General features: G+C 41.3%; 1 protein-coding gene across 2 annotated transcripts in view; it reads left to right on the top strand.

Moving 5' to 3' along the window:
- Positions 1-16166, top strand: part of LOC128660486 (uncharacterized) — a 308731-nt gene that overhangs the window by 101951 nt on the left and 190614 nt on the right. For both annotated transcript variants that reach the window (XM_053714361.1, XM_053714360.1), the window contains exons 8-9: positions 2193-2315; positions 11163-11202. In XM_053714361.1, coding sequence (XP_053570336.1) covers positions 2193-2315; positions 11163-11202 — 163 coding nt within the window. The remainder of the gene's footprint in view (positions 1-2192; positions 2316-11162; positions 11203-16166) is intronic.

Raw genomic sequence — 16166 nt, 5'->3', positions numbered from 1 at the left:
TACAGGCTTTAGTTTGTATTAAGCCTGTCATTAAATCAATTTCTCCTCCTTGGAGTCTTAATTTGGTTTTGAGGGCGTTACAGGCTCCTCCATTTGAGCCTATGCACTCTTTGGACATTAAACTGCTTTCTTGGAAAGTGTTGTTCCTTTTGGCCATCTCTTTTGCTAGAAGAGTTTCTGAGCTTTCTGCTCTTTCTTGTGAATCTCCTTTTCTGATTTTTCATCAGGATAAGGCGGTTTTGCGGACTTCATTTAAGTTCTTACCTAAGGTTGGGAATTCTAACAACATTAGTAGAGAAATTATTGTCCCTTCCTTGTGTCCTAATCCTAAGAATTTTTTGGAAAGATCCTTACATTCTTTGGATGTGTTAAGGGCTTTGAAATATTATCTTGAAGCTACTAAAGATTTCAGGAAGACTTCTAGTCTATTTGTTATATTTTCTGGTCCTAGGAAAGGTCAGAAGGCCTCTGCTATTTCCTTGGCTTCTTGGTTAAAGCTTTTGATTCTTCAAGCTTATTTGGAGTCGGGTCAGGCCCCGCCTCAGAATTACAGCTCATTCTACTAGATCAGTCTCCACTTCGTGGGCTTTTAAGAATGAAGCTTCAGTCGATCAGATTTGGTCCTCTTTGCATACATTTACTAAATTCTACCGTTTTGATGTATTTGCTTCTTCAGAAGCAGTTTTTGGTAGAAAAGTTCTTCAGGCAGCTGTTTCAGTTTAATTCTTCTGCTGATGTTTTAAGTTTTTCTTTTCTTCAAGAGAATAACTTATATTTTGGGTTGTGGATTTATTTTTCAGCATATGGCTGTTTATTTTTATCCCTCCCTCTTGCGTGGAGTTTCACATCTTGGGTATTGATATCCCATACGTCACTAGCTCATGGACTCTTGCCAATTACATGAAAGAAAACATAATTTATGTAAGAACTTACCTGATAAATTCATTTCTTTCATATTGGCAAGAGTCCATGAGGCCCACCCTTTTTATGGTGGTTATGATTTTTTTGTATAAAGCACAATTATTTCCAAATTCCTTTGTTGATGCTTTTTGCTCCTTTCTTAATCACCCCACTACTTGGCTATTCATTAAACTGAATTGTGGGTGTGGTGAGGGGTGTATTTATAGGCATTTTGAGGTTTGGGAAACTTTGCCCCTCCTGGTAGGATTGTATATCCCATACGTCACTAGCTCATGGACTCTTGCCAATATGAAATAAAGGAATTTATCAGGTAAGTTCTTACATAAATTATGTGTTTTTTTTTTTGTTTTGTTTTTTTTTTGGGGGGGGGGGTTCTTTCTTTCTAACCCTTTCAAAACACCCAAAGAAGAAATATTTTATGTACTGTTTGCTTTGCAGTCCAATGACATTGCCCCTCTTATCTCCTTTTCTAGGGCATTTAGGGACAGATATAAATGAGCAATCGTATAGAATCCTGCTGTGTTTGAAACCTGAAGTATTTTGCATGCGCTGCAGCCTATCTGGGGACAGTGGAAAACATTTTTTAGGAAAAGCAGGCAATATATAAAAATGTAATTTAGTGGTTTATGTTGTATTCCATCTGCTTTCCTATAATGACTGTAATACAAGTATTCTGCAAACATTTTTTGCTACATGTAATTTAAACATTTTAGTAACTTTAACTGCTTTAAAGTGTCAGTAAACCATAAAAAAAATGTTATATAATTCTGCACATAGTGCAGAATTATATAACATTATAATAGCGCAAACATTGTAAAACCAAATTTCCCCTTTGAATTTAAAAAATAAGTGCTGTTTTACAGACCCGCTCTCTGTGATCTTCTGAGCGGGTCTGTTTTTTTCAAACAGCGCATCGGGCCAGCTGTATAGTCACAGCCCGGCCCGACCGCGCCATAGCACTAAGTGCAGCTCGCTCCTGCTGTCGGGCCGGGCTGTGACTATACAGCTAGCCCGATGTGCTGTTTGAAAAAAACAGACCCGCTCAGAAGATCACAGAGAGCGGGTCTGTATAACAGCACTTATTTTTTAAATTCAAAGGGGAAATTTGGTTTTACAATGTTTGCGCTATTATAATGTTATATAATTCTGCACTATGTGCAGAATTATGTAACATTTTTTTTATGGTTTTCTGTCCCTTTAAGTGTGTTGAGTGTTTTTCATTGCATTGATCTTGATGAATTTGTATAATTTTCTTTTTGTTTTATTTTTAGAGCATACATCACCCTGAAGAAGGCATCACAAATAAATACAAAGTAAACACTGTACCAGCATACAAACGCTTAAAGGAAGTTGCTTTCCGTATTGAGAATGCCGAAGGAAGGAAAAAAACAAATGTAATTATCCTTTTGAAAAAAAAATATAGATTTTATATTGCATTTATTTAGGTGCAGGCTGGAAAACCACCAAACCTAGTTTTGTGTTATGTATTATCTATTAGCACTTTATTTTTATTTTTTTGTTTTGTTTGTTTTTATTGAGATTTCAATGATGAGTACAGACATCACATGGTAAAATACAAGAAGAAATGTACAATTAGTCAATGATTATCTTATAAGAAACAAAATCACTAAATTGTCTGCACTGAATAAATGATTAATCAAACCTATATGAAACCTTTATTATATGGATAATCTTTCCACCAGTTGCACATAAGGCCACTTTTGGACCTATAATCACACGTCTAGCTATAATGGAGGTAGAATAGGTCTAGTGGTCGATTATGGACCCAAACAGTCTGTGTAAGAATGTGCTAAAACCTGTATAGGAAACATATTGATATTCCTTAAAGTTCATTAAAAAAATGAACCACTTACTTAGACATTATAGAAACTGAGCATAAAGGTATAAGATGGATCCAATATAAAAATTAGGTATGCATACAACATTTAAAGTTCAGGCAAAATAAAAAGTTTAAATTTGTCCCAGTATAATTACAGTTGGGTCCACTATTAAAGGAACACTCAAGTCCAAATTAAACTTTCATTATTCAGATAGAGCATGCAATTTTAAATAACTTTCTGTAAGGAATTTGCTAGGGAAAAGGTGGCAAAATCAAACACAGACACAAGTGCAAATTTAAAAAAAGATTATCCTGTTTACAAAATCAACACAACTGTTATGTTTTTTTTTAATGACACGAGTCCAAGGATCATCTTAATTACTATTGGGAATACCAAAGCTGTTAAATATCACCTCCCTTCCCTCCCAACCCAGTCATTCTCTTTGCCTACGTTAAGAGCAAGGAGGTGGTAAATTAGGTGTTAGAAAATATTCTTCAATCAAGAGTTTATTATTTTAAAGGTAGTACAGGATTGTGCTGCTTTGTCCTGGGGTATAGCTGTAGTCCATATCAGTCTCTTCAGTAGAGCAGTGGTGGCTTTAGAGCAATGGGAACTTGTGGAACATAATTCTCACTGCGCCTCCCATACTGATGCTGCCCTAACTCTGACAAGAAGAAAGGACTGAGTAAGACTTCTCAGTTTTTCACAGGTCCATGTGAGGGAGAGGACCTCTCAAACCTTTGATTTTGACTTTGATTTTCTGGGATAACAGACAGAAAAAGTTGGGCACATTACTTCATATGAGGGACATATAAGGATGCCTTTATTAAGAAATGGGCACTTTATGTTATATTACATAAATTCTCCTTGTTATCAGGAGACACTATGGGACAGCAGAGTCGCAGGCACTGGGGCAGGTAATGCTTTTGGCGGTGAATATATCCCCCGGCATTTACTTTATTAAGTATACAGAACAAGAGATCATTACATTGGCTACGCCCACGATGGGCTGGACAAGAGGAGGCGGCAATAGTGTATGCGCACCTTTTTCACTTCACTTCCGACAACTAAGGGTGAAGTTCTTATGTGACCGTTTTCTAATACGCATTTCATAACTCATATGCGCATTTAAACAGAGACTGTATTCTTCTGCTGCTACAAGTGACTGTGTGGGAACGGCTCCTGCTCAGAGGTTTCAGCGGTCAGGTAGGCACCTCAGCAAAGTATTGCTGAGGTGAAGCGGTGCTTTGCAGTGTTAATCTAGCCTCCTATCCTGTCTAGCTTAATAAATAATTTAAAAGGAAAAAAGTTACCTTTTAAAATTTAAAGGGACAGTAACGTTTTTTTGTATATTAGATTTTATTAATTTTTTTTTACTTTTTCTAAAAAATTATTTCATTGTGAGTCAGAATGGACCAAGAGGCCTTACAAACTGTCACTTGTTCTTTATGTTTTGATGCCAATGTGGAACTACCAATCCCTTTCTGTTCCTCATGTATTGAGAGGACTTAAAGCTACAGGGATATAATTTTTTTCTGAGCCAACATTTTCTAAAGAGGATGCTGTTCAGGAATTTAATGCTAATGTTCAATATATGCCGCAGCTTTCTCCTCAGGCGTCCCAAATTTTACCGCCCTCACATGCAGTGCCCTCTCGCTTCTCTCATGTCTTCTGCAGTTTCAGATGCGTTGTCTGCGTTTCCTATGTTACAGGGAAAGCGTAAGAGGAAAATCAGAAATTCAGTAAGCGAAGTTTCTGACGCAGTTATTGCTATTGCGGATGCCTCCTCCCAGAAGCCTGAGGAGGGGGATACCGTAGTAACATCTGAAGGTGAAATTTCAGGTTCTGACAATGTAATTCCTCTTACTGATACTGAAGTAGTATCCCTTTTTCTCCATCTCCTATATTTAAAAAGATGTTCCCCATAGCCGACTCTGTCAAGGAGGCTTGGCAAACAGTCCCCAAGGTGGAAGGAGCGGTTTCCACTCTGGCTAAGGGAACTACTATACCCATAGAGGATAGTTGTGCTTTTAAAGATCCTATGGACAAAAAATTAGAGGGGTTACTCAATAAGATGTATGTACACCAGGGTTTACAATGACAACCAGCTGGGTGCATTGCTACCGTTACCAGTGCGGCAGCATATTGGTTTGATGCGTTGTCTGATACTATTAGGACAGACACTCCCCTGGATGAGATCCAGGATAGGATAAAAGCTTTTAAATTGGCTAATTCCTTTATTACGGATGCTTCCCTTCAAGTTATCAAACTGGGAGCAAAGATTTCAGGTTTCTCTGTTCTAGCACGCAGAGCCTTATGGTTAAAACCTTGGTCTGCGGATGTATCCTCTAAGTCTAAGCTTCTAGCGATTCCTTACAAGGGGAAAACCTTGTTTGGACCTGGCTTGATGGAAATAATTTCTGATATTACGGGAGGTAAGTGCCATCTTCTCCCGCAGGATAAGAGAAATAAACAGAACGGACGTCAGTGTAATTTTCGTTCCTTTTGAAATTTCAAGGGAAATTCTTCCTCTTCCGCTTCCAAGCAGGAACAGTCTAAACCATCATGGAGACCCAATCAGCCTTGGAATAAGGGGAAACAATCCAAGAAGCCTGCTATTGAATCAAAGACAGCATGAAGGGCATGCCCCTGATCCAGAACCGGATCTTGTAGGGGGCAGACTTTCCTTCTTCGTTCAGACTTTGGTTCGAGATGTTCTGGATCCCTGGGCTGTAGACAGTGTCCCAGGGATACAAACTAGAGTTCAAAAGTTTTCCTCCCAGAGGCAGGTTTCTGCTTTCAAGATTATCTGTAGACCAGATAAAGAGAGGCATTCTTACACTGTGTAAAAGACCTCTCCGACCTGGGAGTAATAGTTCCTGTTCCGATACAGGAACAGGGGCGAGGATTTTATTCCAATCGGTTTGTGGTTCCCAAAAAAGTGGAAACCTTCAGACCAATTTTAGATCTCAAGAGTCTAAACAAATTCCTCAGAGTACCGTCCTTCAAGATGGAAACTATTCGTTCCATTCTTCTTTTGTTCCAAGAGGGTCAATTCATGACAACAGTGTATTTAAAGGACTAGTACCTACATGTTCCTATTCACAAGGATCATCACAAGTTTCTAAGGTTTGCCTTTCTAGACAAACGCTTCCAATTTGTGGCTCTTCCCTTCGGTCTTGCTAAAGCTCCCAGAATTTTCTCAAAGGTTCTGGGATCGCTGTTGGCGGTGCTTTGGTTACGGGGTATTGCAGTGGCGCCCTATCTGGACGACTTCCTGGTCCAGGCGCCATCCTTTCAACAAGCAAGATTCCACATGGAAATGTTATCCTTCCTGCGATCTCACGGTTGGAAGGTAAATTTGGAAAAGCTGCTTAGTTCCAAACACAAGGGTTTCTTTCTTATGAACAATAATGGATTCAATGAAGATTTTCGATACTTGTCTAGTTCTGCAGTCCATTCCTCGTCCATCAGTGGCTCAGTGCATGAAGGTAATTGGGCTGATGGTGGCGGCAATGGACATCATCCCGTTTGCTCGGTTTCACCTCAGACATCTGCAGTTAAACATGCTCAAACAATGAAACGGAGATTATGCGGACTTGTCTCCTCAAATAATACTGGAGCAGGAGACAAAGGATTCTCTTCAATGGTGGTTGTTTCTAGATCATCTCTCACAGGGAATCTGCTTTCCCAGACCATCTTGGGTGATTGTGACAACAGACGCCAGCCTTCTAGGATGGGGAGCAGTTTGGACTCAGTCATAGTCTGTAGGTAGAATGGAGTTTCCTGTCGTAGTCATGTTGAGTATGAGAACATCGTTGCAGTACATAATCTGTCACGTCGACCAATATGCAGAGTACCAATCAGAGTGGGGAGAAATTTAAACCCACACACGTAAACCTATCAGAAAGCGAGGGGCGTGTTTGAGTACCGTAACAAGACGTTACTATGACATTATGGCTAAATTCTCGTAGGTTTCTATGTTCAATCTTAGAAGCAACGATATTTCCCTTATACGAATGAAAATCCACACCTCAATCAGCATAGCTATGATCGCCTGTCAGTAATATATTTCATTGATTCAATGTGTTGACACTTTCACTGATATCTCGTTTTGCAAGTCTGTAACCTACCAGGTTGCGGCAAACACACACTTCCATTTGTTAACCAATGAGAGGGAAGGGGGATGTAACAGTATGCCGTGCAACCAGTTAGGATCCAGGCAAGAAGGTGTGATGTGAGAGTCAGTGATAGGCTGAAGTAACGAACATAGGGTATTTAAAGACAGTCCTAGAAGGGCTCGGTTTGTCACCATTCATATAAAACAGTTACATTGAGAAAGGCGTGCAATACGCTGAAACGCGTTTGTGTTAATATATGGTTCTTACACCTCTGTCACCTGTGCCAGTGTATGCAGTTACTGGCCAGGAAACAGGGAGGTGTTGAATCAATTGAATGAATGTGTGTGTGGTGGGGTGTGGTTACAGGTTATTGATCCTGTACGTATTTTAATATTTATAAATTAAAAGTTAAATTTTAATATCCACTTTCAGCCAGAGGGTGAGTGCTACAAACCCTATCTTTATCTCGCTTTCTTTAAGTGGGTTCTTTTTGTTTTCTGTTCAGTCCCATCAGGCTCTGGCTGAAGCCATGATCTGCGGATATGACTTCTAAGTCTAAACTTCTTCCCTCCCTTGTAGGGAATGATTTTGTCTGGTCCAGGCCTGGACTCAATTATCTCCATGGTCTCAGGGGGCAAGGGTGCCCTCCTACCGCAAGAGTATATGACCTAATCTGACGGACGATTTTCGTTCTGATAAAGCCCATGTCAGCAGTCCTCCGCTAAGCCAGAGCAAACCAAGAGCTCTTGGAAGCCGGCTCAGTCCTATAATAAATCCAAGCAGAGCAAGAAGCCCGCCAAGTCAACATCGGCATGAATGGGCAGTCCCTGGTCCTCTTCTGGATTGTGTTGAGGGCAGTATGTCATTCTTTTCAGTTGCTTGGTTCCAGGACGTGCAGGATCCATGGGTCCTTGAGGTCATAGCTCAGGGTTACAAGATAGGTTTTAAGTCTCAGCCACCCAAGGGCAGATTCCTCCTGTTTTCCTGACCAGAAAGGAGGGAAGCCTTTCTGGGTTGTGTATGGGATCTGTCCTCTAGGAATTATTATCCCGGTGCCTATCGCAGTGAGAGGTTTGGGATACTATTCAAACCTTTTGTGGTCCCTAAGTAGGAGGGAACTTTCCGTCTGCTTCTGGACCTAAAGTGCTTAAGCAGGTTTTTAAATGTTCCCTCGTTTAAGATGGAGACAATAAGGTCCACTCTTTCCCTCGTTTGAGAGGGGTAGTTCATGACCACGATAGATCTGAAGGATGCTCCCTTAACTTACCAATCCTCAAGAACCACTTCCAGTTCCTAAGGTTTGCATTCCTGGACCAGAACTTCCAGTTTAATGCCCTTCCGTTTGGTCTAGCTAAAGAAATTTTTCGGAGAGTGTACCATTCAGAATACCTCCTCTGTATTCTTCGATCCCATGGATGGCAGATAATCTAGAGAGAGTTCTCTTGTATCAAGTACCAGAGTAGAATTCTCGGGTACTATAATAGTCTTAATAGACATGAGAATATTTCTAACAGACCAGTGTTGTTGCAAGCTAGCTTCAACACGTCTTGCCCTCCAGATCTCCTTAAGGCCATCTGTGGCTTGGTGTATGGAGGTGATTGGTCTCATGGTGTCCAGCTTGGACATCATTTCCTTTGCCAGGTTTCACATCAGACTGTTGCAACTGCGCATGCTGAACTAGTGGGACGGCGATTATTTGGATCTGTTTCAACAGATTTCTCTGGACAACCAATCTGGAGAATCACTCTTGATGGTTTTGTCAGGATCACTTGTGCTGAGGGACGTCTGTCTTAAGACCATCCTGGGTGATTGTGACTACGGTTGCGAGTCTGTTAGGATGGGGAGCTGTTTGGGGTGCCAGGAAGGCACAGGGCCTCTGGTCTCAGGAGGTAAAGCTCCCTCCTGATCCTCATTTTGGATCTTCGGGCAATATACAATGCTCTGAAGGCTTTGGCCTCTGCTCAGTTCGTCCCAGTTAATCAAGTTCCAATCAAACAATATATCCTCGGTGGCTTACATCAACCATCTTGGGGGAATGAGACGCTCCCTAGTGTTGAGGGAAGTATCTTGTATTCTAGTGTGGGGGAGACCCGCATTTGTTCTCTGTCAGCGATCCATATTTCAGGTGTGGACAACTGGGAAGCGGATTTCCTCAGCAATCAATCCTTCCATCCGAGAGAACGGTCTCTCCATCCCGAGTGTCTGCAGAGATTTGCAAGAGGAAGATCTTATAACCTCTCAATACCAAGCTACCCAGATAGTGGTTGAGGTACAGGGATCCTCAGTCGGAGCTAACAGATGCATTAGCGGTGCCTTGGAGGTTCAATCTGATTTATCCTTTCCGACCGTTACCACTACTTCCTAGTGTAGTGGCTCGAGTCAAGCAGGCACCAGTGATACTGACCGCTCCGTCTTGGCCGCGAAGGATATGGTTTGCAGATCTAGTGGGGATGTCATCATCTTCTCTGTGGAAGTTCCCTTGTCGCAGGGATCTGCTGACCAAGGTCTCTTTGTTCATCAATGTCTAGGTTTTCTAAGGCTGACTGTATGGAGATTGAACGCTTAGTCCTAGCCAAGAGAGGGTTTTCTGAGAGTTTTTTTTTTACTCTCATTCAAGCTCATAAGCTGGTTGCTCGTCCCATCTACCATAAGGTGTGGAGGACCTACTTATTCTGTTCTCCAGGATGAACTGGAGAAGGGCTTTTCTGCAAAGTCCCCTGACGGGACAGTTTTTGGCCCTGTCTGTGTTACTGCACAAGAGGTTGCAGAGCTTCCAGATGTGCAGCCATTTGTTAAGGCTCTGCTGGAATCAGACCTGTGTTTTAGATCTAAGGCTCCTCCTTAGAGTTTAAATCTTGTCCTTGAGGTTTCCGTTGCAGCTTATGCATGAAGTGGACATTAAATTGTTGTCTTGGAAGGTTCCTTTTCTACTGGCTGTTGCTTCTGCGCACAGAGTATATGTGATTGGTGCCTTGCAATGCGTCCCTCCTTATCTGGCTTTTCATGCCGATAAGGCTGTGCTACGAAGCAAGTTGGGTTTGTTCCTAAGGTTGTTTCAATTCGCAACATCAATCAAGAGATTGTGGTTCCTTTCTTATGTCCTAATCCTTCTTCGTCGAAGGAACGTTTACAACGTATTTCTAGATGTAGTTTGTGCCTTGAAGTTCTATCTTCGGGCCACAAAGGAATTTAGACAAACCTCTTTCTCTGTTTTGTTCTCTTTTCCGGGAAGCATAGGGGTCAGAGGGCCTCTTCTACTTCCTTATCTTTTTGTCTGAGGAGTGTCATCCGTTTAGCATAGAAACGGCGGGACATAAGCCGCCTCTGAGGATTACGGCTCATTCTAAGAGAGCAGTGGTTTTCTCTTGGGCCTTCAAAAATGAGGCCTCTATGGATCAGGTTTGTAAGGCAGCTATCTGGTTCTTCTTACATACTTCTTCCAAAATTTTACAAGTTTGATGTTTTTGCTTCTGCTGAAGCAGCTTTCAGGAGAGAGGTTTTGCTGGCTGTGGTGCCCTCAGATTAGGGTCCGGCTCTCTTTTTTTATCCCTCCCTTTAGCATTCCGTGTACTCTAGAGCTTGGGTATATGTTTCCCACAAGGAATGCAGCTGTGGACTCTTCCCATATTAAGATGGAAAACATAAATTATACTTACCTGATAATTTAATTTCCATCTGTATGGGAAGAGTCCACAGCTCCTGCCCGTGTTCTCCAATGGGCGGCCCTTAATTTGATTTTTTTTTTCTTCTGGCACCTTTTTCACCCTGATATTTCTCCTACTGTTCTTTGTTCCCTCGGCAGAATGACTGGGGTTATGAGGAAGTGGGGGGAAGTATTTAAGCCTTTGGCTGGGGGGTGTCTTTGCCTCCGGCTGGGAGGTGTCTTTGCCTCCGGCTGGGGGGTGTCTTTGCCCCCTCCTGGTGGCAAGGTTCAGTATTTCCCACAAGTAAGGAATGCAGCTGTGGACTCTTCCCATACAGATGGAAATTAAATTATCAGGTAAGCATAATTTGTTAGTTATGACAGTAAATGCATAACTTATTTGACAGTCTACAGACCCATACTAAAAGAGTAAGACAGAGTACAATAGTCACAGAAAGCAGGAGATGATGCAGGACCCAATTCACGTACCTGAAAGCAGAACTTATTTTTTTTTTTAAATGATGTATGATAATATTATTAGTGTGTCAAGTTTGCTGCATGCATATTTTATTCCAGTTCTATATTACTTTTAAAGTTTTATTTTGTCTTTTTTTTCCCCTCTCATTTTGTGTGTAGGTTTCTATGTCTACTTATGATCCACAATATCTTACTGGTGGTAAGTCTGACACTGGTTACTATTTTAATTACCAAGGTATTTGGAACTGATATCCTAGTGGACCAATAGTACTTCTTATTTTTTTTTTGTGTTTTGTAAAACTTAAAGGGACACTGAACCCAATTTTTTTTGTGATTCAGATAGAGCATGCAATTTTAAGCAACTTTCTAATTTACTCCTATTATCAAATTTTCTTCATTCTCTTGGTATCTTTATTTGAAAAGCAAGAATGTAACTTTAGATGCCGGCTCATTTTTGGCGAACAACCTGGGTTGTGCTTGCTGATTGGTGGATAAATTCACCCACTAGTGCTGTCCATGATCTGAACCAAAAATTGGCTGGCTCCTTAGCTTAGATGCATTCTTTTTCAAATAAAGATAGCAAGAGAACGAAAAAAAATTGATAATAGGAGTAAATTGGAAAGTTGCTTAAAACTGCATGCTCTACCTGAAACACGAAAGAAAAAAAAATGGGTTCATTGTCCCTTTAAAGGGGCATTAAATACTAAATATATTTCATGCTATCCCCTTTAATTATGGGTGCTGCCATTGGCTAGGTTTCCCAGCAGGTGTCTGAAATAGTTGATGTGAATGCAGACATGTCCGCATTGGAATGCAGTGAAAGCTAGATATCAACATGGAAGCACCCATGACTAAAAGGAGGTGAGGAATAACCAATACTCTGCTTAGATAGCCTTTAAATGGAATCCTGTTTCTTTAGTATGTTTGTGGGGGGGGTTTCGTCCATTTTTAAAATGTTCCTTTCCTTTCCTGCACCCATACGGATAAGGCTACCCTTGTATTGCTAGTGAATTTTTATTTCTCTAATATGTTTGGATTTTTCTTTCCTTATTGGTCTATTCCACTTTTGTGTCATCTGCTCCTTCCATGTATCCATCTTATTTCTTCTATAAGATACGACGAGTCCACGGATTCATCCTTTACTTGTGGGATATTATCCTCCTGCTAACAGGAAGTGGCAAAGAGCACCACAGCAGAGCTGTCTATATAGCCCCTCCCTTGACTCCACCTCCAGTCATTCTCTTTGCCTACTCTAAGTAATAGGAAGGGTAAAGTGAAAGAGGTGATAAAATGTTAGTTTTTATTTTCTTCAAGCAAGAGTTTTTTATTTAAAATGGTACCGGTGTGTGCTATTTTCTCCCAGGCAGTAGATGGATGAAGACTTCTGCCTGGAGGCTGATGATCTTAGCAGTTGTTACTAAGATCCAGAGTAGTTCCCACAGAATGGCTGAGGAGTACTTAAGAAACGTCAGTGTGAGGAACGTTTTTCATGCTACAAGCATTGAGGTATGGTCAGTCATTTTTTTCTGGAGAGACTGTGTTATTTCAGAATTGGCTGACGGTATCCCCATGAGGGAAAGGGTAAGCAGTAATCCTAAGGTACAAAGAGGGGTATTACTGGACCTGTATATTTGGCTATAAAAAAATGGTTGACACTGATGTTATGTTTGTGGGCAAACGTTTTCATGATTGGGAGTTACAGATAACGTTTTTTATGGCAGACTTTTTTTACTTTATTGAAGTATAGAGGGTACACATGGCTTCACTTTATGGGTATAGGAACCCACATGGCTAGGTTTTAGACCTCTCTGGTGCGGTTATTTTAGGCTGTGAGACATTGAGTGAGATGGGCGGGGCCTATTTTCGCGCCTCAGTTGGGCAGTTGTTTTTTCCAGACAAGCAGCAAGCTCCTACTCCGGTGGGCCTTTCAGAGACAGTTTGGGCCTAATCAAAGATTTAATCCGATTTTACAGACCCCTGAGGGCAGGTAGGCGCCACAGCAGGTGTTTTTGTTTGAAGTTAACGTTTTATAGCACAACTTCTTTTGGTAAGGGTTAAGTATTCCTTTACTTGTGGGTCAAACTTAGCTGACAAGTTGGGATGCATTTATCATAAAATTGTGATAATTTTATCGTTTTAAAGCAGTTTTGGAAAAATTGTATGCTTTTTTTTTCTCTTAAAGGCGCAGTACCGTTTTTTACAGATTGTTATTTTTTCACTAAATAAAGTGTTTTCAAGCCTGTTTGTGGTCATTACTAGCCTGTTTAACATGTCTGACATTGAGGAAAGCCAATGTTCCATGTGTTTAGAAGCCATTATGGAACCCCACTTAAAATGTGTCCCTCATGTACTGAAAGGGCCTTACATTGCAAAGAACATATTTTAGCTGATAAAAGTATGTCTCAGGATGATTCTTAGTCAGAAGAGAATCAGGTTATGCCATCTACTTCTCCCCAAGTGTCACAACCTTTAACGCCCGCCCAAGCGACGCCAAGTACTTCTAATGCGTCTAATTCTTTTACCCTGCAAGATATGGCCGCAGTTATGTCTACTACCCTCACAGAGGTATTATCTAAACTGCCTGGTTTGCAGGGGAAGCGCAGTAGGTCCGGTATTAGAGTAAATGCTGAGCTCTCTGATGCTTTATTGGCCATCTCCGATGTACCCTCACAGTGTTCTGATTTGGGGGTGGGGGAATTGCTGTCTGAGGGAGAGCTTTCTGATTCAGGAAAGATGTTCACTCAAACAGACTCAGATATGACGGCCTTTAAGTTTAAGCTTGAACACCTCCGCTTGTTTCTCAGTGAGGTTTTAGCGACTCTGGATGATTGTGACCCTATTGTAATTCCACCAGAGAAATTGTGTAAAATGGATAGATATCTAGAGGTCCCTACTTACACTAATGTTTTTCCAGTCCCTAAGAGGATTTCGGACATTGTTACTAAGGAATGGGATAGACCAGGCATTCCGTTCTCTACCCCTCCTACTTTTAAGAAAATGTTTCCAATATCAGACACCATTCAGGATTCGTGGCAGAGAGCTATTTCTACCCTGGCTAAGCGTACAACTATACCTATTGAGGATAGTTGTGCTTTCAAAGATCCTATGGATAAAAAATGAGAGGGTCTTTTAAAGAAATTGTTTTTTCATCAGGGTTTTCTTCTACAACCTATAGCGTGCATTGTTCCTGTAACTACTGCAGCTGCTTTTTGGTTTGAGGCTCTGGAGGAGACTCCTAAGGTTGAGACCCCATTAGATGATATTTTGGATAGAATTAAGGCTCTCAAGCTAGCTAATTCTTTTATTACAGATGCCAGGTTTTCAAATGGCTAAATTAGCGGCAAAGAATGCAGGTTTTGCCATTTTAGTGCTTAGAGTGTTATGGCTTAAGTCCTGGTCTGCTGATGTGTCATCAAAATATAAGCTGTTAGCGATTCCTTTCAAAGGTAAGACCCTATTCGGGCCTGAACTAAAGGAGATCATTTCCGACATTACTGGAGGTAAAGGCCATGCCCTTCCTCAGGACAAGACGAATAAAATGAGGGCCAAACAAAATAAGTTTCGTTCTTTTCGAAACTTTAAGGGTGGACCCTCTACTTCCTCCTCTGCCACAAAGCAGGAGATGAATTTTGCTCAATCCAAGTCAGTCTGTAGACCTAACCAGACCTGGAATAAAGGTAAACAGGCCAAGAAGCCCGCTGCTGCTACCAAGACAGCATGAAGGGGCAGCCCCCGATCCGGGACCGGATCTAGTAGGGGGCAGACTTTCTCTCTTCGCTCAGGCTTGGGCTTGGGCAAGAGATGTTCAGGATTCCTGGGCATTAGAAATCGTGACCCAGGGGTATCGTCTAGAATTCAAAGATTCTCTCCCAAGGGGGAGATTTCATCTTTCACGTTTGTCTGTAAATCAGACAAAAAGAGAGGCGTTCTTACGCTGTGTAAAAGACCTATATATCATGGGTGTAATCTGCCCAGTTCCAAAGGTAGAACAGGGGCATGGGTTTTACTCCAATATGTTCGTGGTTCCCAAAAAAGAGGGAACCTTCAGACCGATTTTACATCTCAAAACTCTAAAAAAATTTATCAGAGTCCCATCCTTCAAGATGGAGACCATTCGGACAATTTTACTAATGATCCAGGAGGATCATTATATGACCACCGTGGATTTGAAGGATGCGTATCTTCACATTCCTATCCACAAAGATCATCACCAGTTCCTCAGGTTCGCCTTCCTGGACAAACATTACCAGTTTGTGGCCCTTCCTTTCGGGTTGGCCACAGCTCCCAGAATTTACACAAAGGTGCTAGGGTCCCTTCTGATGGTTCTAAGGCCGCAGGGCATAGCAGTGGCGCCCTATCTGAACGATATTTCTTTCATGTAATTAGCAAGAGTCCATGAGCTAGTGAAGTATGGGATATACATTCCTACCAGGAGGGGCAAAGTTTCCCAAACCTCAAAATGCCTATAAATACACCCCTCACCACACCCACAATTCAGTTTTACAAACTTTGCCTCCTATGGAGGTGGTGAAGTAAGTTTGTGCTAGATTCTACTTTGATATGCGCTCCGCAGCAAGTTGGAGCCCGGTTTTCCTCTCAGCGTGCAGTGAATGTCAGAGGGATGTGAGGAGAGTATTGCCTATTTGAATGCAGTGATCTCCTTCTACGGGGTCTATTTCATAGGTTCTCTGTTATCGGTCGTAGAGATTCATCTCTTACCTCCCTTTTCAGATCGACGATATACTCTTATTTATATACCATTACCTCTGCTGATTTTCGTTTCAGTACTGGTTTGGCTTTCTACAAACATGTAGATGAGTGTCCTGGGGTAAGTAAATCTTATTTTCTGTGACACTCTAAGCTATGGTTGGGCACTTTATTTATAAAGTTCTAAATATATGTATTCAAACATTTATTTGCCTTGACTCAGAATGTTCAACATTCCTTATTTTCAGACAGTCAGTTTCATATTTGGGATAATGCATTTGAATCAATCATTTTTTCTTACCTTAAAAATTTGACTTTTTTTCCCTGTGGGCTGTTAGGCTCGCGGGGGCTGAAAATGCTTCATTTTATTGCGTCTTTCTTGGCGCAGACTTTTTTGGCGCAAAAAATCTTTTCTGTTTCCGGCATTATACGTGTCGCCGGAAGTTGCGTCATTTT

This window comes from Bombina bombina, chromosome 5 (assembly GCF_027579735.1).
Source record: "Bombina bombina isolate aBomBom1 chromosome 5, aBomBom1.pri, whole genome shotgun sequence".
NCBI classification, from domain to species: domain Eukaryota; kingdom Metazoa; phylum Chordata; class Amphibia; order Anura; family Bombinatoridae; genus Bombina; species Bombina bombina.
Note: the sequence above shows the minus strand (reverse complement) of the source record. Positions and strands in the feature narration are given on the sequence as shown.